General features: G+C 35.7%; 1 protein-coding gene across 14 annotated transcripts in view; it reads left to right on the forward strand.

The window, feature by feature from the left end:
* Nucleotides 1-25,391, forward strand: part of ATP11B (ATPase phospholipid transporting 11B (putative)) — a 72,617-nt gene that overhangs the window by 25,278 nt on the left and 21,948 nt on the right. For all 14 annotated transcript variants that reach the window (XR_012650928.1, XM_075031460.1, XM_075031466.1 and 11 more), the window contains exons 7-27: nt 111-214; nt 1,396-1,443; nt 4,360-4,424; nt 4,995-5,076; nt 6,365-6,515; nt 9,171-9,368; nt 9,655-9,813; nt 10,098-10,270; nt 10,673-10,741; nt 11,706-11,779; nt 11,866-11,969; nt 12,115-12,296; nt 13,020-13,223; nt 13,498-13,651; nt 16,674-16,776; nt 18,444-18,589; nt 19,851-19,910; nt 20,210-20,337; nt 21,197-21,335; nt 24,804-24,869; nt 25,164-25,267. Coding sequence is in view for 13 of the 14 variants with exons in the window: in XM_075031460.1 (XP_074887561.1) it covers nt 111-214; nt 1,396-1,443; nt 4,360-4,424; nt 4,995-5,076; nt 6,365-6,515; nt 9,171-9,368; nt 9,655-9,813; nt 10,098-10,270; nt 10,673-10,741; nt 11,706-11,779; nt 11,866-11,969; nt 12,115-12,296; nt 13,020-13,223; nt 13,498-13,651; nt 16,674-16,776; nt 18,444-18,589; nt 19,851-19,910; nt 20,210-20,337; nt 21,197-21,335; nt 24,804-24,869; nt 25,164-25,267 (2,513 nt within the window). In the remaining variant the exon portion in view is untranslated. The remainder of the gene's footprint in view (nt 1-110; nt 215-1,395; nt 1,444-4,359; nt 4,425-4,994; nt 5,077-6,364; nt 6,516-9,170; nt 9,369-9,654; nt 9,814-10,097; nt 10,271-10,672; nt 10,742-11,705; nt 11,780-11,865; nt 11,970-12,114; nt 12,297-13,019; nt 13,224-13,497; nt 13,652-16,673; nt 16,777-18,443; nt 18,590-19,850; nt 19,911-20,209; nt 20,338-21,196; nt 21,336-24,803; nt 24,870-25,163; nt 25,268-25,391) is intronic.

The following is a 25,391-nucleotide window of genomic DNA, read 5'->3' on the forward strand; positions in this document are numbered from 1 at the left end:
ATGTAGTTAATTTGTGATGCTATTTTTATTTCAGCCTGTTGAAATACCACCCCCACCCGCCCCCAACCCGGTAGTCCTATATGATTAACTTAATGGACGCTGTTTTACAGACACATGTTGCAGTCCCAGAAACAGCAGTGTTACAGTCTGTTGCCAACCTGGACAAACTTGTAGCTGTTATAGAATGTCAGCAGCCAGAAGCGGATCTATACAGGTATCACTTTACTAATAGAGATTTTTGAAATTAAATAAAAATGAAGTGTTTAATATTAGGAATGTTATGGGTCTTGCTGGGATTAAAATAGCTTCAGATATCTGCTTAAATTTTAGGTCATAATAATCAGTGTGTTTATACATACATACTTACTGAAAGTTGCAAGTGACAAGTTAAGTTTTGATTATGTCAGTAGTAAATCAGAAGTTACAGGATAATATTTACCTTTTGTATTTTAATCATGACACTTATGTACATTTATGTTCTAACTAGTAAACTCATTTCCAGTTTTTAAAGAATTAAATGGCCTATGAGTGTAAGCAGGTTGGAGAGAAGGAGTGTATAAGATTCTGCCAGGAGATTTCAGTACTATATAGTATATTTTTTAATGGAATTAACTCAAACCGTAGAAAATTGTTGTAAGCTTATGTTAATTCTAAGGATATGTGTTGGTCATGTTTATTTTGCTTGTGCTTAAGAGAAGATTTGAACTCCATTCTTCAGCAGCAGAAATTTAGATTAAAACCATTGTATCTGACTGTACTTCATTTCAGCTTTTAACATCAGCAAGCAATGCCCTAGGCTCCTGAATTGTGTAATGGAAAATGGTAGCTATCGACTAGTAGTTTTCAAAATCCAAGTGTATCACAGAAACTTTGGGATCGTTGAGAAATATTAAATTCTTAAAAACTAAGATGCTTAGTTTGAACAGCTGTTCAAATATTTGATCTTTAGTTCAGTTTGTAGAGAACATCAAGTTAAGGTACAATTACTATAGAAGTTTATGTCCCTAGTTGTGGCTGGGGTCTTGCTAAATACGCAAGTGTCACGTTTTAAAAGCACAGTAGATTGGCTTTGTTAAATGAAAAATTACTATTTCTGATGGATAATATGCTAACTTACATTTGTTGAGGAATTATTTCTTACTTTTGTGGTTTTATTAGTGAAACCTAATAGGCTTTCTCAAATGACTGTTCTTTTGAAGGATAAATGTTTCTGTTGTTAAATATCTCTTGTAAAATTATTGCCAGTGTTGCCATATTGTTTTAGTTTGATTGTTAATGAAAGTTGATTATTTTGTACTTGTGAGCCATTAATGACTTTTCTGTAAATATGGAGGAGTTTTTTTACATTTTTTAGTCTTTATGTAGATTTTTCTAACACATGGCCATCTTTCATAGATTTGTTGGAAGAATAACTGTAAGTCAACAAACTGAAGAAATTGTACGGTAAGTAAAATTTTATAAGATTAATGTTTAGAACTAATGGAGTTAAAATCACAAAAAATAGTTACTGTTAAATATATGAAAGAGAGGGGTATTTTTACTGAAAGTATCAATTCAATTGTAGCTACATACTTCAGATGAAGATGAGAAAAAAATTAGTGAAAAGTTCATCGCTATCCAGTTTTTCAGATTTAATTGGGCAGTTCTGGGAAGCTTGGCAGTTCTGAAGGGGGTAATTTTTAGGCACTGGTAATAAGCTGGTAACTTTGTTGCTATTTGTTATTTTAAAACATTTATTGATCTTCTTAAACATTTTCCAGTGGCATATAGTGTAGACTACAACAGTTTCCCCTGTCATCTGTTTATTGGAGGCACTGAACAGGTGTTTTTGCAGTTGAAATTCCTAGAAATTATTGGTCTGTTTTAACAAAGCCTCTGCTACTAATTTGTAGCTTTTAGTATATATTTCAAACTACTGTACTACCTGGACTGTAAAGATAAGTGCTTACATCTGTAATAGTGAACACATAATTGTGTGCACATAAAACCATGTGCTCACACCCTTTCCCTATGCAGTCATAGCAAGTAGCATACACCTAACTAAACATGTGAAAATATAAAAATAAAGATGTGAAGCCACTTACAGACCTACATGTGGACTTCCTCAAAAGATTGCTAATTGCAGCGGGTTGGCCTCAGCTAGCAGCCAATCATCCACACAGCTGCTCATTCACTTCCCCACACCACAACAGGACAGGAGGGTAAATAGGAAGAACAGGAGTGAGAGAGGTCATGGTTTGAAATAGGCAGGAAAATCACTCACAAGAAATGGTCAGATCTTCAGGAATATTTAGCATGCAAGTTATTAAATTGTTTTCTCTTGAGAGTTGTTGATAATCAAGCTTTCAAAAAACTTGGTCACCTCTTCTCAAAATATGAAGCGCTGTGTTATGTTGTATAAATGTGTCACAGAAGCAGGTAGATCTGTTAAAATTCTTTTACTCTTCTGATGTCCAAAAGGTTATCCTTTACACATTTTTTTCATGAAATTTCTACCTGAATCAAATATTAAAGCAGTATTATTTTCCTTCCAAGTTCCACCTCAATGTGTGCTTTCAGTCTGAAGAACTGAAGGTCTTTGAGCACCTCCTATAAGGCTGGCAAACATCTGTCAATTTTAAGTAGGAGTAGCAGGGAGTTCAGAGTGAATCAATGATTTGTCAATGGTTTTGCAAGGAATACGGGAATGTAGAAGGCAGATCATTTGGCCCCAAGTCCAATGCCTTAGCCACCCCCCCCCAAAAAAAACCACCCACCCACCCCCTTCCCAAACCCACTCAGCTGTTTTCTAAGGTTGCTTTATGTGTTACTTAACTTAGAGCTTTTCAGAATTCATTACTGCCAAGCTTGACAGGTTCAGCTTTGGGATAATCTATCAAAATAATTTAGTTGACAACATATAACAGAGACAGTTTAAAGGGAGTGTGAAAAATAATTGCAAGTTCTGACTACTGGTGGAGCTGTATCTTCTGACTGTGAAAGATAAACTTGTCTAGTCTGTATTACACTGATTCAGGTTTTGTATTTTGGGTTTGTCAGACTGGTTTTACAAACTGCAAAAACCACTTGAATCCAGAAATATACAGTAGGTTTCTTATAAGAAAAGGTTAAATGCTTAGCCATTTAGTCCCTTTCAGTTCAATTTTTCAATTAAAGTTTGAGTCTAGCCTAAAAATATTATCATATATATGTGTAATTTAAAGAACCTGCCATAATCTGTGTGTATAATTGATGCACACTGTATTTGGAATGGTAACTGTCACATTTGTAGTCACATTTGCAGTAACATTTAAGTTAAATGTTTAACTGTGGGAGGTGGGGTGTGGGTTTGGGGGTTGTTTTGTGGTTGTGGTGGGGTTTTTTTAGTAACTCCAGGTTATGCTTTCAAAGGAACTTCAAGTATAAGAGCTTTGTTCATATAATAGTGATCATGGGCTACTTGTGATACAGCTAATGGAAAAGTAAGACAAACTCAAGGGCTTGTATGGTGTAGCACTTGGTGTATAATCTTTAATTCTTTTGCTTATACCCAGTATGTCAACCTGGCTGCTGCAGTTGCTCAGTTTCTGCTTTCATTTGAAACACTAACAAAAATAGTGATTGCACCTTTTTATTATTTTTTTATTTCAAACCAACCCTGCTGGCAATTTCTAAAGATGATACAGCCACTGGACTAGAACATATGGCACTAACTTTATATGAACTTTGATTTTAACTGGACCTTTATTTTCACAGTGCTGTTTACAGTTAACTTGGCCAATGAAATGAATGTATTATTGTGGTGTGATAGATGTGAGGAAAAAACATTCATGAAATTTTACTCTTGTGTTAGGAAGCAGAACTTGCACTGTTGTGGTGGTATTGTGTCCATCTAGTTGTTTGTCTTTGTTTTTCTGCTATGAATAGCTTTTGAACTTGCTAGATCATTTCAGTTTGACAGAGGGGTAGAAGTAAGATAGGTAAAATACCCAAACCTGAAATACCATTCCTCTTGCTCTGTGAGCTCAACAGGTTTTTTGCCTGCTGGCTTCTCAAATAACTTGCCGGTCTCTCTGAACCAGCCATTTGGTATATTTAGCTCAGTCACTAATTATGGGATATCGAACAGTGGTGGGAGAGTATGGCAGTGACCAAAGGAGACATGAAAGGAAACCGAGAGCTCTCTGGAGATGTGTGGGTGAGGTATGGTAAAAGGGAAAGAGGATTGAAGATGGACCTAAATGAGGGTGGGGTTGGAGTTGTTGCAGTGGGAATTCGTAGGGGATATAGCACAACTTTGCATAGGAAACTAGATTTCACCAGTCCTACAGAATACAGAACAACTAATTTTAAAATGCTGATATATCTATTTCTTTTTAGACCTCTTGGGCCTGAAAGTCTCTTACTTCGTGGAGCAAGATTAAAAAACACTAAAGAAATATTTGGTTTGTAGACATCTAAATATTTAAAGAGTATTCTCTTCTTAAAACATGTTGATGAACTGTGGTTTAATTCTACTTGCACTGAAGAAATTGTAATAATCTTGCTGACTGTCACCTGAGGGCATATGATTATAGATGAAGTAATGATATTATGCTGAAGAATCTATAAGGATATAAAGTTCCAGCTCTGATCTGTAAAAATATTTGAAGTGGTTTGATAAAGGAATAACTTAACTTTAATGGATAAATTACTGTTGTTACTGTTACCCATTGTTCAAGAATTTCTCCTGAGATTTACCATTCTGATTTCCATAAAATACATATTGAAGAGCAGTACAGTCATAATAATGAACAACGTTTTAGTAGGTGTTAAAATTGCTTCAGTAGTACTGTTTTACTGTAGCAGAATATTGCAAATACTTACAAAATACTGTCTCACCATTGTACTGAAGTAAACACAAAAGTACTCTCATGTCTTGATTTTATCCTATGTCTCTTTAAAATGAAAAATCCTGCAAATTTTATATATGCAGAAAGTAAAGTATAACTCTTTCCCCTCCCCTTCCTTCCCAGGTGTTGCAGTGTATACAGGTATGGAGACAAAGATGGCATTAAATTACAAGAGTAAATCTCAGAAACGGTCAGCAGTAGAAAAGTATGTTTATTTTCTAATATCTTTCTTATTTGTAGAGTTTTAACTTAGTTTTTCCTCGGTAACTTTAAAACCCTGATGATCTCATCATTGGGTTGTAGGCAAGGGAAGAGAGCGTAATTGCTTTGCCTTCAGTGGGAAGCTATAAATACAAAATCTGTTTCTTGGTATTTCATCCTTTATTGATTCTTTCAGTAGTGTACAAAGTTGAAATACCCAAGCTTAAAATGGACTGAAGCAGAAAACTTAGTTCGGGAGGTTTGTTTTTTCAGATGTGGAGATCATTTAATGATAAGTGAAATGCTGCTTGAACCAGATGCTCAGAGATAGTTTTCACAACAGTCCCAGCCTCTGCTGTTCTGTGCACCCTTTACTGTAAAACTGCATCATGCCTTTAAAGAGGATGGATTGAAGTGAAGTCTTAATCACTTAGAAATCTTTGTCCTGAATCATAGTATTTAATATAATGGAAAATTGCTTTCTTTCACCTAGTCTAAAGGATATAGCCTATCCAGATGTGTTTTTCAATGTATCTTGCTTTTAGCACAAGTTGCAGGCTCAGTTTTAAAAATCTTTGCTCGTAGTTATGGGATAGGTGTTATAATAATAGAGATTTATATGTTGAACCTAAGGAATTATTTTAAAAGGAAAAGGAGTTGTGATATATTGCATTTATTCCAGTTCCTAAAAATCTGAGATAGCCTCCTGGCATTCATTTGCAACATGATTGATTATTCTTCTATAACCAGATACAAAAAGACCTGTAGGGCGCACAGGAAAAGTTCAGTCATCCAAGCAAGGGGTGGAAAGGTGATCTGGCTAGCATTATGGAATATAGAGGCAAGTTTGACTATGTCCTGGTATAGTATGACCTGGGTTAAATAATCAGATGCAGGTGGTAGTGCTCTTCTAACTGAAGAAGATTTGGATTTCCACTGTGGTTGGTTGTATTGCCTTCACACCCTTGCTAGATACTCAGGGAAGAAGAGAAGGATAAGTCAGTCCCCAAAATCTTGGACAACAGGTGTGACACAAGTCAGCTGCTGGGGTATTCTTGCACCTTAATCTAGTCTTCATATTGATGTTTGTAGAGTATATCTTAGTCAGATGTAGTATTTCTTTTCACTTCTGTTGCTTGCTTGTCACATAGAAACTTTATATACATATCAAACATGGGATACATTTTTAAAAAAATTGTACAATAAGTTTTTTAATTAATTCATGTAACCACAGTGTGTCAACAGATGAAGTAAAATAAACTGAAGTTGCATTTTTTTTTGCCTCTTTGTAGGTCCATGAATTCCTTTTTGATTATTTATCTAATAATCCTCCTCTTTGAAGCCATTCTGAGCACTATTTTAAAGTATGCATGGCAAGCTGAAGAAAAGTGGGATGAGCCTTGGTATAATGGAAAAACAGAGCATGAAAGAAACAGTAGTAAGGTAATGTGGTTCTACCCAGTTGCATATCTGAGGAACACTCAACCACTGTATACTGAATATGATATTTATTATGTCTCTATTCTTGGATATAGGTGTAATTACCACATGATCCACTTGCAAGTCTGTGTGCTGTTGTTTCAGTATTTTTGAGATAGTCCTATGTAGTTTCACCCTTGTGTAGAAATATCTTATTTCTGTTACTGGTTAGACTTTTTTCTTCCTTTATGAAAAGACCAAGCCTTATGAAAATTTTGGGGTTTGTTAGGACATATTTCTGATGTTCTGTGATCTTACTATAGTTACTGTTCTTTTGGGTGTCTTTTGTCATTCCTTAAAGGAAAAGAGGAGGAGGATACCTGTTCTTGTGCACCTTCCATTGCAGTGATTTCACAGTTCAGGCATTTTAGACATTCTGTGATGTTGAGATTGTTCAGACAATTTTGTAAGGCTGTTATTTTGCTCAAGCTCCTGCTTGCCTTCTCACTCTTCTGTAGAGATTGGAGGGATACTTTGAAGAGTTCCTTAAGTCTGCAGTTCAGAGCATTCTGTATTTTTCTGTGTTCTGTTTAATTCTTGATTTCTGTACAAGTCTGCCTTCTTCCAAAGCAGTTCAGGAGCTGGCTGAAGCTGATTATAGGAAGTAGAGGAGATTTTCAAAGCACAGAAAAATTAGAAATCCAGTTTCCACATGTGATGTGGTGTCAGATGTTTAACACCCGCACCCCCCCCCTCACCTTCCCCACCTCCCAGAGAGCTGAGAATTGAATGTGCTCACTAAGTGCAAAAAGGTCCAAATTCCAAGTCAGGAGAGTTCTGTTCTGCTTCACAAGTAGAGCAAAATTTATGGTTAGTACATAGTGGTTCAGGAAGGAAAAAGAAGTAATTTGAGAATGTCTTTGATTCAAGGAGAATGAAGAGTTTACTGGCATTTCAGTAGAACATGCGACTTTCTCAGAAGCTTGTCATGCAAAGTGTTTTTGTGGTTTGACTGGAAAAATATGTTTATCTCAATGCTGTGTTTTGTTTAAATTACTAATTCAGGTTATCACTACAGTTATCAAAACCTTTTCAATGTATTCTAAACTAAACTTATCTGAAAGTGTCACTGTTGAAAAGTACTAAATGAATGTTAAAGTTTTCAAATTGTTTAATGACTCTTACTCTTAGTACCTGCACCCACTTAGCACGCTTTCAACTGTTTGAAGCGGTCAGTTGAGTAAATTCGTGGCTTCTCTTAATTTGAAGTAGTTGCTGGTGTAAGTTAGACTAGCCTGTGGAGCATTTTCAATTCTGAATAAAATCAGGATGAGGAGTTACTCAGTCTTTGCATTCCATTACCTTTGCCTTCAGGAGCGTACAGAGCCATCTGTGTTTCTATCATGTCTTTGTTTTTCTCTCTCCCTTGTTTACTTCCACAATCTGCTTTGCATTTCTCAATATGCTGACATGCTTACCTGAAATGCTTTCTCTGTTCATCTGTCCTGTATTGTGCACATTGTTATTTAATAGACAGTGCTTGAAGAAACTCACTAACCTTAGTAATTGTCAGTTCTTCTCAGTATATCTTCTCTTACATGAATTACTGCTCTCAGTGTTTATTTATCGTTTCTGGTTTAGTCTGGAAGATCTCTTGAGGCACAGAACTTCCTGAGGTTTTTGTCAGACACCTTAATTATTGGTACTGACTTTTATTAAGTAGTTGTAGCAACACTCCCTAATTAGGGAGAACAGACATTATTTAGCTTTGCAAACTGTTGACTACTTTTTACTTCCTTTCTTCAAAATGCTCTCCTCTACCAATAACTGGTAGAGTTGGAGGAGATGTTCCAGTTTTTCTCATCCCTAACCTTCCTTGCTCGATATTCAAGTGTTGGCAAGAGTCTTCCCAAAGTCCAGTTTAGATACTGAGTTTGTTGTGCAAACGAAAAAGAGGCTGCAAAGAGACTGTAATGTTGCATTTCAGTTTGTTGAAATTGTTATACCTAATAAAGAGAAATTTCTATCCTGTTCCATAGCTGTTTACCTGAAATGTATGTGTCAAACACAATGATTTGAAGAGGCATAAAAGAGGTCTGTGCCATTGAAATCCACAGTCTCTTTCTTGACATGTAGCCTGGATCACCCACATCACTGGGGAGTGCCAGTAGACAGGAACCCTCTTGTCACTCTGCTGTCCTAAACCAATACAGAATACTTGCAGATTCCTCTGACAACATGGAATATCAGTTGTTTGCCTTCACCATTTAATGATTCCTTAGAAAAGCCTATGAGTTGTGCCGTTTGATGAAACGGGGAATGTGTTGGTTTTTTCAGACCAAGAGACCTGTTTGAAAACAGAATCACCATGACAGTTAATATTAATTGGCAGCCCTCCTGACAGATTCAGTAGAAAGGACAAAAATTAATGAATTTGAGGATTGAAACATCCAGTCATAGCTTAAGGCAGTCTTTTTGCATCAGTCTGAAGGCGCGTTACTGGGGCAACCTGGAAATGCCTGCATTGTCACTGTGTGTGTTCTCTCCTGTGTATGTGGGACTTGGTCTCCTCTGGCTCTGTCAGTTTGTCATTTTTCATGCTTATTGAAACATAACTAAGTAACCGTGTTTCACCTAATCACTGCAGTAATCTTTACATTTTCTCTTTTTCTCTTGTAGATTCTGAGATTTATTTCAGATTTTCTTGCTTTTCTGGTACTTTACAATTTTATCATACCTATTTCACTTTATGTGACTGTTGAGATGCAGAAATTTCTTGGATCTTTTTTTATTGGCTGGGATCTTGACCTCTATCACAAGGAAACAAACCAGAGAGCACAAGTAAATACTTCAGACCTCAATGAGGAATTGGGACAGGTAGAGTAAAAAAATATGTTGTTTCTTCTTTTTTTTTTTTCTCTCCTGTTTTCTACTTCTTTTTTAATATTAAAATTCATTACTGCAGACTTTTTATTGATTGTGCTTTGTTTTCTGATTAATTTAAAAATAAGGTATAAATACCTGATGGCAGAAATTAAAATTTTTACATGATCAAAAAAGGTGTGTAGTGGAGAGTGTGAGTTGGGTTTTTTTTTTGTTTTTTTTTTCAAATTCTAACAAATATATGCAACTCCAAGTCTGTTTTTGTTTTCTTTTACAAAAGGTAGAGTATGTGTTTACAGATAAAACCGGTACATTAACTGAAAATGAGATGCAGTTTCGGGAGTGCTCCATTAATGGCGTAAAGTACCAAGAGGTCAATGGTAAACTAACTCCAGAGGGGTTTTCTGAAGATTCTCCAGATGGAAATAGGCATAGTTTGGTAAGACACCCCCCCCCCCCCATTAGGCATCCTAGGTAGAAAGTGTTTTATTTCAGAGAAATACTCTTCTAGCAGTAGCATTTTTAAAAAAAATCACAATTTCTGAAAAGCATGAAGCTATTAAGTGTTACTGAACAAATGATATTTATTAAACATGTTGAGATATGATTATTTAACATGGAATATTTGGCAGATTTTTAAGCAAAAACATATTCTTTTATTAAATATGTTCAAAACTGGGTTCATATGTAAATGTTACAGATGAGGTTTTTTCTTTCTTACAGATGAGAGAGGAAGAACTCTTCTTGAAAGCAGTTTGCCTTTGTCATACAGTGCAGATCAATGCAGATCAAACAGATGGTGCTGATGGTCCCTGGCATGCCAATGGAATAGCATCCCCATTGGAGTATTACGCTTCTTCACCAGATGAGAAAGCTTTAGTTGAAGCCGCAAGCCGGTGAGTTGTACTGCCAAAACTATCTAATGTAGAAATTACCTACTAGGGCAAGCAATTCATAGTAAAAGCAACCTTAAAATTTGCTCAGAAAGATTGTAAAGCCCAGGGCCTGGCACTGTCGGTTTACTATGAAAACATGCAAAAATAAAATACACAAAAACCTAGGCATGTTATGAAGTGATTATTTAAAATATTTATGGAAATCCTTGAGAAATTATAATGGACAGAGTATGTTGCTATTAAATGTTGTAGAAAGTGGGCATTCTTCATCTTCTCTAGAAATAGAGAGCAGTAATGGGGTATAAGAGCGCTGGCCCCCTCTCCCCTGGCCCCCTTTGTCAATAGGCATTATGTCTAAAGTGACAGTTAAAATTAAATGTATTATTTTCTTTGCCTTTTTAGGGTTGGAGTTGTATTTACTGGAACTAGTGGGGACAGTATGGAAGTAAAAAGTCTCGGAAAACCAGAAAGGTATTCATTTTTATTCCTTGTTTCTTTTGAAGGACAGAACAGTAGTGAAGATTAATATAATGTTCTCCTCTTAATTCTCTCTCTTCATAAGAAAACCTTGCCTTTCCACAGCATGCTCTTTTTAATGCTTTTCCCTTGATGTCTTCAAGACAGCTTGCATCTTATTCCTCACCAATTGAAACTGAGATGCAAGAGTTGTGTGTGAGTTACTCTGTGTAGGTGTGTATTATAACAGTTTGTATCTTTGCCCATTCCTCAAACGTTGAGACTGTAGTAGAGTTGGAAAACTGGATTGTTTATTCAAGTCTTACAGTTTGTGCTTTCAGCTCTAGAAGTTCCCAGAATCAGTCTCATGTATGCATAATCTAATTATTTTAAACGTTCCTAAAATGAGTAGAAATATTATTGATAACTGTGTATCTGTCATATGTCATAACACCTTTTATCCATTTGATCTGTGTCAGTTAGTTGGCAGTACTTTAAACTTAAATGTCTAAAATTAAGTTTCTAAACTAGTGGTAATATAATAAAAAAAATAGTCCAGTTATCAGGGAACATATGCTCCTCTTTGTGTAGATTGTTTACAAGTGCTAGAAACAAAATGTAGTTTTCAAAGTTACACCTGAAGTAATGATAGAAGGATAAAGGAATAGGTAGGAGCTGATTGTAATCTCCAGATGTAAAGCTAGTGTTCAGGAAAACTATTCCTATTGGTAGAAGAACCTTTTATTCTTGTAGAATGGAATTAAATATATATAAAGTGATGAAAAGCAATCAATTTCAGAAACACAGATAACATTGTTGCTCAACAGTGGTAGCATTACTTTTAGCATTTCTATATAAAAATGACACTTTGGGGAAAGCTCTGTGGGGTAAGACTGTATTTATAAGTCATTGTCTTTGGAAATTTATTTCTAAAAATGTTTTTTTCCCTTTCCCTCTTCTATTAAAACACAAAATACAGATATAAATTGCTTCATGTTTTGGAGTTTGATCCAAATCGCAGACGAATGAGTGTCATTGTAGAGAGTCCCTCAGGTAAGTGATCAGAAGTTGCGCAAGCTGCAGTTGAGAACTTCTTAAATAGTATGTATTCTTAATTTCTGTTCTATTTTACTTTTTAGGGGAGAAGCTTTTATTCACAAAGGGAGCAGAATCTTCCATTCTTCCTCGTAGTAAGAGTGGAGAAATAGACAAAACAAGGATACATGTGGATGAATTTGCTTTGGTAAGTGTACATGCTTGCCCAACTGATTGGATGAAAATTCTTCCAGTACAAATTCTGTTACTTGAAATGAACAAATTGCAGGTGACGCCTTCTTGTTAGATCAGAATCTTGTCTGCTCTGAATATAGTCTTTTATTTTCTCGCAGAAAGGACTACGAACTTTGTGCATAGCCTACAGAAGATTCACACCTGAGGAGTATCAAGAAATTGGCAAACGCCTTCATGAGGCCAGGACTGCCTTACAACAACGGGAAGAAAGATTAGCAGATGTATTCAACTTCATAGAAAGGGATCTTGAATTACTTGGGGCTACAGGAGTAGAAGACAAGTATGCAATGGAGTTTCTGCTAACTACACTGAAAAACATAGCGAGTTTATAACTGAAATATGATGTGTGCCATGAAAAAAACTCTTCCACAACCAAAAGTTCTGTGCTAGTCTTGTTTAGTATGTTTACCTCTCTGGATTGAGGAGCATTCAAAACATGTTGTACCAACTGATTTTGGCTTAATAAGTATGACTTAGTGTGCTTCATTAGGAGAGATTTAATGTATGTGAAATGGAATAATTACAGTAAATATTTAGGGTAACAGCTAATTCTTTGGGAAAACTCCTATACATAGGTACTTTGCAAAGCATTCTGCTTGCGTAGTGGATATTCTGTAACTCAGAGTGTATTGTACACTGGAGTGTACAGATGGAGCACTTAGAAGCATTTCATGCACCACAGTAGATAGTAATTGTGGACTGTTTTAAAGCTTCTCAAATGCAGCAGTGGTGCCTAATTTAAATTAAAATATGCTTATCACAAGTATTTGATCACTTAGCAGATTTGAAGTTCAGGTTTTGTTTTATCAAGGCCTTCATTTTATTACTGGTAACAGAATGTCATCTGCCAGACTATGATTCTCCAGAAATATAAGTAAAATTGGAAATGCAGTCTTAAATCATCATGACAGTGAGGTTACAGGAGTAACATGGAGTCACAGTGTGAGCTCTTTTTTTGTTAAGTGTTGTAAATTGGTTATTTAAGATTTTTTCTTGTTTCTAGACTGCAGGAGAAGGTCCAAGAAACTATAGAAGCGCTCAGGTTGGCTGGTATCAAAGTGTGGGTACTCACTGGAGATAAGCATGAAACGGCTGTTAGTGTCAGTTTATCATGTGGACACTTTCATAGAACCATGAACATCCTTGAGCTTGTGCAACACAAGTCAGACAGTACATGCGCAGAACAACTGATGCAGCTAGCCAAGAGGTAAAATATCTGAGATGTCATTATCTAAGTGATCATCTGAGCTTGGTTTTCTTTTATTTTCAAATTTTATGACAATCTCTTTGATGTATGTGCCAAACACGTGAAGTTGCCTTTTTAAAAAATTTATTTAGTAATATAATGACAGACTTGAAGAACCAGTGTGTCTAACATGCAAACTTCTTTTGTTTATTGTATGGGCAACTGCATAGTTCATAACAAAATTTAAATTTTTCCCTCACACCAATACAAAGCCAGCTTTTTTGTCCCTGAATAGAATAAAGGAAGACCATGTTATCCAGCACGGACTGGTTGTGGATGGGACCAGCCTCTCTCTTGCACTCAGGGAACATGAAAAACTGTTCATGGAAGTTTGCAAAAACTGTTCTGCAGTGTTGTGCTGTCGCATGGCACCCCTTCAGAAAGCAAAGGTAAGTGAGAATGTAATCAGATTGTCTTGTAAGTATTTTTATCATGGATTGAGGAGGCAAGGATTTCTGGAACTGCTCTGTTTGTTTGCCTGACCTTTTTTGTGACTTTTGAATCCTTGTTAAATTCAATTGATCTGGAGTAGTTTGCTCATAAGTTTATACATGCATTTGTGAAAATTTGCAAGTGGATGGAGAGTGTCAAAATACAGCCACCATGTAAGAAGGCGGCTAATCTTTAATCAGCCTCTTGAGTGTTCTGTAAGACAGTAGCTGTCCTGATCATCTCATGCCTTTGCATTGCCTGTTCCATCACTTTTCCAAAAGCTAAAGCTAAGAGAGCTTAAAAAAAGGCTAAATGGAAAATTCATGAAGCTGTAGGGGAAAAAATATGCTTTTCTAAAGATTTAAAAAATACCCAAGTTTGAGGAAGAAGGGAAGGGTACCTGAGGCTAGTCTCTGTGGGAAGTTTGCCTTAATGCTCTCTTTAAAGCCATTTTTCCTTCACATGTACTTAATTTTACTCAAGGACAGGTCAGATAAAATTAAAATTCAGCTTTTGTGGTTTTTTTGTTTTGTTTTGTTTTGTTTTTTCTCTAGAAAGCAAAGCTCTGAAGAGCTATAATATTCTTTCATTTTGAAATTTTCTCTCGTTCTTTTATGCTTCTCTTTTCTTTTTTTGACTAATATTCAATTGTATACCTCTACTGGAGTATTTTTTAATTTCGCATACTTTTAGCTTATCTGTATGCTTTAAAGGCTTTTTGCATGTATTTCTAGTAATACTAAACCTCTGAAGGGACACTGTTGCCCACTCTTATTTTTACACCTTGTCAAAAAGAAAAGGAAAAAAAGACATCTTTTTAACTTAAAGCACTAGGAAACACTTATGTGAGGTAGTAAATGTGTAAAAGAGAGCAGGCTATTTCACTATAGCATAAGTGACCTGTTTTGAGGTCACTCTTCCTGCTTCCAACGTTTAGCCAGACTTCTAATGCAGTCTTTAGAATCACTTCATTATAAAACTGGTCAGCTGTGTAAAAAAAAAAAAAAAATTTGGTATAATATTAGTTTCAATAAAATGTTAAAAGGAAGTTGTTTGTAACTACTATGAGAAAAACAATTTGTTGGGTGTGTCTACTTTATGTACACTTTCAGCTGAAATTTTTGCCATCCCCTCTCTTTAAGGTGTAGCTTTTTGCCTATTTTGTGTCCTTGTTCTTATTTTGTCACTTAACTTATCATGCATTTTGTACTGCCAAATCTGGCAGATAGCAGCCAATAATGCTTTCCTTAATTCTTATCCTGTCCAGCAGATAATCTCCATTATTTCCTGTGTTTTGTCATGAAGCATAGTAAAACCTGATTTTGATGGCAGTGACTTAAATTTTAAACACTGAAGTATATAAATCACTGAGACAAATGGCATACAACATGGGAGGTGAGGGTGGGGAAAGAAGTGTATGGCCAAGTAGTCTAGCCTTGCATTTGATTTTCTGCTGTAGGCACCCTTTTTTTGAGGTTTATTCCAAGGTTAAGATGGAATTCAGCTTAGTATTTCCCACATCTTTTCCTTTAATTTTAATGCTTGTTAATATATGGCTAGTGGTCTTACTACTTACTTTTGTATATTTTATAGCTCAGAAACCTTTTTGAACATTTTTCATGTCAGTAAATCAGAGCTGCTACTGATTGCAGCTGTTAAAACTTGCCAGAGGATTTGTCTTGACCTTTTCGTGTAGATGTTTGTCTGTCTAAATTACCACAGTCTTTGGTATGTCATGAGGACCACTCTGGGTGACATACTGCAGCCTTGCTACCTCTTTAATGCTGCTTACTAAGATCTAATGCTAAATGTACTTTAAATAATTACCCCTTAGGAATGGGGAACCTTTAAACTTGAATATTAATACTGGCAATTAGGGAATGTATTCCCACAATCAGGTGGTTTTCTCTGAACTGTGGACTGTATTTAATTACTGTTGTGTTCCTTGTGTGAAGTGAGTTACTGCTCCTATGAATCAATGCACTGATACTGCCAGCTAGAACTCATATTATTTGAATACAGTTGTTTGTGTCTATATACCTTATGCAGTTGTTGCTCTGTTACTTCCACTTTGGGTTTTCTGGAACTTCAGGGGGAAAATGCAATATTTTTTCGTAGATAGATATTTTTTTGTTTTTAGAAAGCCTTCTGGATCTGTATTCCCACCTTTACATCTGCAGCTCGTTTAGGGGTGATTAGTGAAGCTTCTACCTTTAGTTAGAGCTCTCTGGGAGGTTAATGAATTACTAATTCTCCTTAACCAAAAGCTTCATCTGACTAACTCCTCTCTATTTAGAATATTGTTGGCACTTACATTAAAGATGTGTTTCCTTTCTGTGAAGAGTGGGATATTGCTGCTCTTCTTTTGAGGATTTTAGAGCATTGTATGTAAACAATTTTTTTTCCTCTTTCTGTCATATCTTCTTCTGTGACTTTTCCAATTGAGAATACCCATTGGTGATAATGAAGTTGCTTTAAAAAGAAACTATTTTCCTTAATAACAGCATGTATTGATCTTTGAGCTAATACATCGTTTTTTCAGATTCCTCATTTATGCTGATCACTTCCATTAATTGAAAATGTGAAGAATCTGGGCAAGTCTAGTAAAGGGCACTAAAACTGGATTACTCGAGTAAATTTTCAGTTCCAACTTTTACTTGACTGTTTTATCATACAATAATGCACCAAATTAAGAGTTGTAAAGGAACAGATAAATAAGAACAGCAAAATAAGTGCAAGGCAGGCATAGTATTTAAATAAGGCTTGTGCCCCAAAGCAAGCAGCTTTCCTAAAGGAGCAATGAATTTGAGCATGTGATATGCCAAAGATGTTTTTTACCCTAGCGTGCACATTCATAAAACATATTAATCATATTTACAGGTAGGTAATTAAGATACTTGGGAATTAGTGACATTAGTGGGTTTGTAAGTAGACTATGTGTCTAATTTGAAAAATTTCTGCCCCCCTTTTTTTTTCCAGGTAGTGCGACTGTTAAAAACGTCTCCAGAGAAACCTATAACATTAGCAATTGGTGATGGTGCTAATGATGTGAGCATGATACAAGAAGCGCATGTTGGCATAGGTAACTTTCTTTTGTCAGAGAGATAAAGGCAAATAAGATGCAAATTTTAGTGTATTAGATAGAATATTAGATCATGAATAGTGTTTATAAACAGCTAAACTTCTAACATTTTTGCATCTGTGAATGACAGGGTGAGTCATCTGTTGTAGCAGAATTTTAGTGAAATTTAAAATTTAAGGCTGTTTGCTTTCAGAATTCTTAGGTTTCTTGTGTAGTCTACCATTTATCAGAGGTCCTGCTTAATGTTGCCTTAAGAACAGCAAAGATTCTCTCTAACTAGAATCTCAGAAGTACTCTGTTTCAGATATTGGAAGTGGATATCTCTAACTTCAGACATTGTCAGGTTCTAAGTTCCTGTGTAAACTTGACCTTTAAATGTCCCTTTGTGTTAAACTGCCACTGTTTGCACCACATCTGTATCACTGTAGAAATGCCATTTGTGTCTAGTGAGTCTTTGAGGAGAAGTTTGTATTTGAGAGACTGTTACTGATTCTCAGCTGGGCTTGGTAGTTTTCTCTGTTTATATGGTTTTCTGTTATTTGGCCAGGACCACCTTTAAACTTTTTTTGCTGCTGTGTTATATAATTGAGTACAAACCAAAACATGTATAACTGAATTGGTACCCATCACATAGTATGTTGGTATTTCCTTTACTGATTTTGTGGGATGTTGTTTGTTACAACGGTAAATGCTGAAGGTTCTAATGTAAGGTATTAGTGCATCAGGATATTCAATCTGTCACCCTTTGTGATTAAAAAGGTATATGTAATGTTTATCATGTAAATCATGTGGCCGTGTGTTTTAAGACTGTGGGTATAGCCTGCTTGAGAAGGTTGCAAGCCAAAAGCAAATTAAGCTTTATTCTACAGCTAGTTTGTCAAATAACTCAAGCTTATGAAAAATAAAATTATCCAAGTTTTTATTGTAATTTGTAGCATATTAGATATTACATGTACGCTGGTCAGAACTAGCAAGTCTTTGCCATCAAGAGTGATGGGACCTCTAGACTATTTTTTTCAAGGGCAACCAGCACTTTTAAGTGTCTGGTGTTCAGGAATCCTGGGCCACTTTTCTTTTGTAAAAGAGCATTTTGTTCTCTGTGTATGCTTATCCTAATCTTAATAATAGTTTTTAGAAATGAATTTGTGTTCAGCTGTGACAAGTGACAAGCATTGTCAGCCCATCAGTTAAGTAAACTGCTATTGTAAGAACAGCATTTCTATTACTCTGCTATTGAGTATAGGTCATATACTGTTCCTAGAAAGTACTGTAAGAAAAAATGCCCTGAAGTAAAAGACACTAAGTAAATTGATAATTGATGATGGATTGAGAATGGTTTGCTTGATTTGGGAATTTTTGTTTTGTATTAGTGTTATTAATTCTATGTTTTCCCATAAATCTTTTCTTAAGCATAGCTTATGTAAATAGTCTTTTTTTTTTTTTTTTTTTTTTAAATTGAATCTGCATCAAATGAGCAGTTTCCCTTAGTTGTAAGTGTCTGGAATAATGTCTTCTTTTGGAACTGAAAGTTGCTGAAGTCTTTATAATGTTGAAGTGCAGGAAAATAGAACTGTTGCTTCCAATGTATGTTGTTGTTTGGGTTTTTTTAAATGCTAATTTTTATAATGTTTAACCTTTTTTTCTATTTTGTTTTCCAAATATTACAGGAATCATGGGCAAGGAAGGAAGACAAGCTGTAAGAAACAGTGACTATGCAATAGCGCGGTTTAAATTCCTCTCCAAGTTGCTTTTTGTTCATGGGCACTTTTACTATATTAGAATAGCAACCCTTGTACAGTACTTTTTTTATAAGGTAAGTCTTCAAAGAGTGCTAGTGAAGTTCACAGAAAAACAAGTTAACTTTCTCCCAGCAAGAAATTTATTTCAGATCTAAGATTTTTGTTGGAAACAGGTTAAACATCTCTGTTCAAACATGTTTTCTGGGCTTTTTATTTATATTTTACAACCAAATGCAGTAGTTTAACTGTGAAATTTTTTAGTACTTCTGCCTAGAAATAGGTTTTAAATGCCACAATGAGTTTGCCTAGGCTGAGGCAGACATGTTTGCTCTCTGAAAGCAGTATTACTAGCTTGTAATTAAATGCATTCTTTACCAAGATGTAAAAGTATAATCTTTTTGTTTATTGATTTAATATGAGCCAAATCCATTCATCTTCCTTAAAAGGAAGAAGGAGCACAGGAAGTAGTTGAGGGAGGGAAGGGCTGGTAGAAAGTGTGTGGGGAGAAAGCATGCTCTTTGCCAGCAGGCTTACCTTAAGAAAACTTAACAGTCCCAGCCTTGACTTAAGAAATCCTGTGGTGAAACACTGCAAGGGAAGTAAGCACCAGGGACTGAGTTCTCTCTGGGTACCTCTCGGGCAGCTATGGGCATAGAGCAGCGGGGTGAGCTTAAGCAAAATGGTAGAGGGAGGAGTGGGGGGACGAGCCTGGGAGCTCAGTGCTGGGCCGGGGTGTTTGAAGTGCTAATAACGTCATCGATGGGGGTTGGTTTTGTTTTGTTTTATTTCCTTTTTTTCCATTGATCATCGGTTTTGATACGTGAAAATTTACTATCTTATTTGACATCTATCTGAGATTCTAGCATTGGCCACCAAGCCACCTTTATCTTCTATTGTTTGCTTTCATTTAAAGATAACAGCATGGTGTTATGTTTTGGTTTCCGTTTTGCCTACTCTCATGCAAAAAGCTCAAGTGAGCAGGGCACAGGCTTTCTTGAATGAAGCGTGGAAACTGTTTTGCAAAGAAATTCTTAAAAAGAAACTGAGGGGAAAATGAATGGTTTTCTCCTCCTTTAATACTACTTGTACTCCCATAAGGGGATGTGTTCAGCAAGCACATATAATTAAGTTTTTATTTTTCAGGTTCATTTTCCCAAAGGACAAACAAAATATGCTCTTGAGCAAAGCATATTGCTTCACTTTGCCAAGTAAAATGCTAAAATGCTTCATGCTCTCACTGTGTATTTTTACCAGCTTGTAAGAGTTAGCAGTTTCTTTTAGGGTTGTGAGGCAGATACTGAGGATTAACTGTTTTCTTCACTTTTCTTTTTTCAGAATGTGTGCTTTATTACACCACAATTTTTATATCAGTTCTTCTGTTTGTTTTCACAACAAGTAAGTATTGGATTCCTTGCATCTTGGTAAATGTGTATGAAACACTTAGGGTAAATAACTGAAAAAATGGGAAAGAACTACACAGGTGCAGCACAGATTATACACTTAACAAATATCCAGCTTAATTTTCTATATTCGATAGCTTGATGTTACTAGATGGTTATGTGAGCATAGCTTTTTTCTAACTAGCAAATTCATGTACTTAATGATTTGTTGCTGCTATTAGTGTGCTAATGAATTTTAATATAAACAACTTTTTTCTTTAAAAGACTCAGAATACTTTTTGTTTCCATTTTCAGACGCTCTATGACAGTGTCTACCTGACTTTGTACAATATTTGTTTCACTTCCCTGCCTGTCCTCATATACAGTCTTTTTGAACAGCATGTGCATCCGCATGTATTACAGAGTAAACCTGTGCTCTATCGGTATGTATATCTTGCATATATTGTCACAGTAGCACATTGTTTATAACAACAGTGGCATCTGCAAAAGTCTGAACTTGCTATTATGCTTTCCTGCAGTATTTTTATCTGTGATTTATGCAATTTTTAGTAACTATCTTGACAAAGAAGAACTGCAGCTACATACTTTTCATCCTAAAAGTTAATTAACATGAGTATTTTAAGAGAAGCATCTTTTTATGTCAGTCATGTTAAGATTGGAAGAGAATTGAGGACTCGGTCAGCTTAGATGACTGGCAGCCTTCTCCTCCATTACATGTAGGAGGTGAAAATCACTCAGACACACAAATGAAAAAAATGAAAAACTGTGGTTAGGGGAATCACCACAAAAAATGCTTTACTAAGAGGGGAAGCGATTTCCTGTAGAATTAGATGTCCTCCCAGTGGTAGCATGTTGCACTGCATACTGCTTTTTGGAGAAAAAAGTGCATATTTTTGTAAAAAAGAGGTGTCTCTTAGATGTTTCTCTTTTCCTAAAGGTCTTTTAAGCAGAGCAAGGGGCAAGTATCGAGAGGTCTGGCTTTTTCTTCCTCTTGCAATTCCACCTCAGGGAGAAGATTTCTAGTTTGTGCTATTCTGAATTTCACCCATTAGAGACCCTTGCCATTGGTGATCCCAGCGTAAAGCAGAGGCAGAACATGAGAGCTGAGAGTTCTTTTATTGCCTGTGATTTATGTATTTTTTCATATGTCAGCATTCGTTAAATGTGTCTAGGTACATTTGGAAGTTACATTTATTCAAAGCAGTAGTAGTCATGCAATGCGAATAGCTGATGGGTTATATAAAGACATTCTGAAATCCAAAATCTGTTTTATTTCTGCAGAGACATCAGTAAAAACGCCCATCTTGGGTTTAAACCATTTCTTTACTGGACCATCTTGGGCTTCTTTCATGCATTTGTTTTCTTTTATGGCTCATATCTTCTAATGGGAGAAGACACTTCTCTGCTGGGAAATGGCCAGGTACAGTACCATAAAAATTATTCTACCACTGTATTTTTGGTAATATTTAATGCTTTTTTGAAAAATCCTCTTGTGTCAGAAAAATCTAAGATTTTTTGTTGTTGTTTTTATGAACTACATAATTACCAAAGATGCTTTGCCAATATTTGTGTCTGCTCTCAAGAGTAACATTTCTTAGTGTGGAAACTGGAAGACATGTCAGAAAGTGTATGACCATGAAGAACATATCTTTCAAGATAATGACTGTACTATGATTGTCTTAAACTTTTATTTTGTATACTGTTTTTGTCAAAATCATATAACTTCAGTAAATGAGAGTTTATATTCATTCATTCAAAACTCATTTTGAGTTGGACTTAATTGCAGTGTCAAACAATAGCTTCTCTTTAGGATCTGTTATAAAATCAGGCTTAAATCTGAAAGTTGCCAAAAGTCTTAAAGCTTTTCCTGAAAATGTATTTATTTTGATTACTCAGAATTTTTAAAATAAGTGGTGCAAGCTGCTTTTAAACTATACGTTTTATTCAAAAAGTGTTTTTAAGACAATAACTTGAAATCATAAAATACTAATTTGATACTTTCTATTTTAAAGATGTTAAAGTTCACAGGAAAAGTCATATAAAAAACCCTCTAGTTTGGGTGAAGCCATTACAAGTCTGCTTCCTCATTTTCCCCAGTTCTGAGTTAGCTAACCCAATTTAGAACAATTAGATAATTATTTTTCTCTCATAAAACTGTTATGGGTAGCGATGCAAAAATGTATTTGCTTCTCTCATTATGCCATTCTTACTGCTGACATGAAGTGCTTGCTGATTCTTGTGTAGTGCTTGGTAGAGTTGCAGGTTACAGCACAAGGTACAAAAATAGCATCATGCTGTTTTCACAGTGGTCGCCTGGTGATAGGGAGTGGGCATGAGCTCAGGAAGTTTAGCCAGAAAAAGGATTTCCATATAATGATGCACAAACAATGGCCAGAATTGTCTCGAGTGACTGAAAGCAGCGAGCATGTGAACTGGTGGTTTGCATCCCTGCAGAGAAAGGAGTCATAAAGGGAGAGTGGTGCAGCTAGTTGGAGTACCTGTTTCATCATGAGATGTTTGATAAGAACATGAAAATCGTTGTGCTCGAGACTAAAATGTCTCGTGCAGCTGAGGTATGAGTGTGTCCTCTCTTGTCATTTGTTACAAGCTGTGTGGCTTTGAAGTTCTTGTGAACTGGTAAAGGACCTTCAGTACTCTTCTAATGAAGTAATTTTACACTATGAATCAGTGTGTTTCTGTGCATCTGTCCTAGTTGTCAAAGCACTTCCAAAATTGCTCGGTAAACATCCACACGGCAGGAACAGATATTTTTCGTTGTATTTAATAACAAATGTTTAGTTTGGGGAACAGATCATATTCTATAAGTCTAGACCAGTGTGTTAATGTCTGTGTTAATGGAGAAGGTTCTTTTAATGGTTTCTTGTTTAAATTAAGCTCAAGATTTTTTTGAATGTACTTAGTGAATGAGCATACTGGAAATAAAGCTTTCAGATGCCCTTTGGCTTCTCCTGTTTTCTGTGATGTGACTTAAGTCTTAGAATTTATTTGGAGTTGCTCTCTACCTCTCTGTGTTTGCTAAAAGATGGTTATTGGAACTGATAGAACTGTGTATTGCAGTAAAATATCTGCAGTGCATAAAATATGTTGCAAATTTAATGTGTGCCTGAAAAAGCCAAAGTTAAGGGCAAGAGAAACTTGTATACTGCTGAAGTGCTTTCTTGTAAGAAGTCCTCAAGAAGTGATCACTTTGTGCAAATGTGTGATGCGGGGTAGTGTTAGTGCAAGACCTCATGTTTTCATTTCAAGTTCTCAGTTTGGAGCAAAGCAGAATAGAAGAGATTGTAAATAATTTGGTAACGCTGGTGGTTTGTTAGGTTTACCTCAACGCATTGTGCAACAACTTGATCTTTTAGTTCTTTTTTCTCCCCCCCTTTTTCATGCTGTGCATGTCGTCAGATATTGAAACCTAACAGGCAAATGGTAAGAGTTTAGAAGAGGAGGAGATACAAAATACTGTATCTGTTACTTCACAGGATTAAAGGATGCAGCATCCACAGTGTAAATATGTTCAAAAATAAAATGGTGGCAAGAACCTGTTCGTATTTTGCGTTCTAACTCTGTGACCATTGAGAGCAGTGTTAGCAAAGACACTTTCTTTCACAGGTCACTCAGGAGCAGTAGTCTAATTTTACTTTAAGATTATTATTGCAGCAGTTAACAGCAAGCATGTTGCTTGTTGAACATTACTGTTGGTATGAAAAGTAAATAGAAGGCTCCAGAAGACATCTTATAACAAAGATCTTTAAAATTATCAGTAAATCCAGACTCATGGCTGCCTCAATTTTGTACCTTGTGTAAAGATGAGAAAAACAGTTGTGAGATCTATCATCAGGCTGTTGGGATTTTTTTTGTCAGAGCTCTGTAACAAGGACTACAACTGTGCGAATCCCAGTTCCGTGCCTCTGTGGTGTACTAACAAATCAACTCTAGGATGACTTTCATTGCCTGTCTGCATGTGGTACCTTTCTCCTTGCTTGCTTAGTTTGTTACTGGTAAATACAGAGTTCAGGGTTTGGTCATTGTTCAGTATGTCAGTGGCAAAAATAGCTACCAAACAGCAACGTCTTCAGTTTCAGCACCCAGACTGCATACAAGAGCAGAGCAGTTGGACCTGTCGTAGAATGGCAGCGTGTGTCTGAGTAGCATGTGTGTAGATAGTTTACAAACTCGGCATCCCTGCTTGGTTGTCAGAGCTGAGATTTTATTGTTGTAGAACTTGTTCAGAGTTTTGATAGTTTAATTTACATGGGCAAGAGAATACAAAAATGACAGAGCATTTTAGAATTGAAGCTTAATTTTGTGTTTATTAGCCTTGAAACAAAGTGTCTTTTCCTTAGAATTTTCTGTGAAAAATACAATGGCACCATTATTTTTGAATTGTAAAATTGTGCTTGGGGTAAAAAGTGAACTTTCAGGTGATGCTGCATGTTGAAAATGATCTGGAAATGTTTAAACTCAGTGTTTTGCACTTACATTAAAGTGAATACCTTCCACCCAGTATTTACTTTCTATTGGATGCTTATACTTAATTGATTAATTTTCCTATCATTTCATGGTACTGTTTTGGACTTTCTTCATATTTCATGTAGACTTTGTCGTGATTTGTTTTGAACCAAGAAGAAAGATGACTTGTGGGTTGTTAATTTTGCTCTTATCATAAGCTGGTTTTTTTTCTGGTAGTTTGTGTTGTATCCTTCTTGCTTTTTCATGATGATTAGTTGTCACAAGCTTATGACCACAGGCTTGGTGGTAGTAGACATTAGTGTAGCTGACTTGAGAAGAATCTAACTTACCGTGAATGCTCTTAACTGATATTTTTTATTTTTTTTTTTTTCCTTCCATGATTTTTGCCTTGCTGTTTTCTTAGATGTTTGGGAACTGGACGTTTGGTACTTTGGTCTTCACCGTTATGGTTATAACTGTTACGATGAAGGTATGACACAGTAATTACTCTCTGTGATTGGGTATATATGCAAATATGTAATAGAGCAATAATTTAAAATCGATTCAAAAGTTGTACAGAAGTAATTGATTCTTGAGGATTCCAGATAAGTGGTTTTTGTGTCTGTTTTCAATGGTGGTTAAAATTCTTCTTTGTAGTTTTTGCATGTTGCAGCAACGTTTAGTGTTTGAGCTGGAAGTTCATAAGTACGTTCAGGCCAGTATTTATAATTTTCTGTGAAGTGGGGGGGAAAAAGGAAGTTTATTGAAGTTATTTTTGTTTCAGATGGCACTAGAAACTCACTTCTGGACATGGATAAACCATTTTGTTACTTGGGGATCCATTGTATTTTATTTCATATTCTCCTTATTTTATGGGGGAATTATCTGGTGAGTGATTCTTTTTTATTTTTTCTCCTTTCTATAGCACATATGATAGATGAAGCTATGAAAAAACACTGAAATATTATGTTCTACCATCTTGCTCTAAATTTTGTGACAGGTGTCAGAAAAT

Source organism: Buteo buteo, chromosome 7 (assembly GCF_964188355.1).
Source record: "Buteo buteo chromosome 7, bButBut1.hap1.1, whole genome shotgun sequence".
Lineage (NCBI taxonomy): Eukaryota > Metazoa > Chordata > Aves > Accipitriformes > Accipitridae > Buteo > Buteo buteo.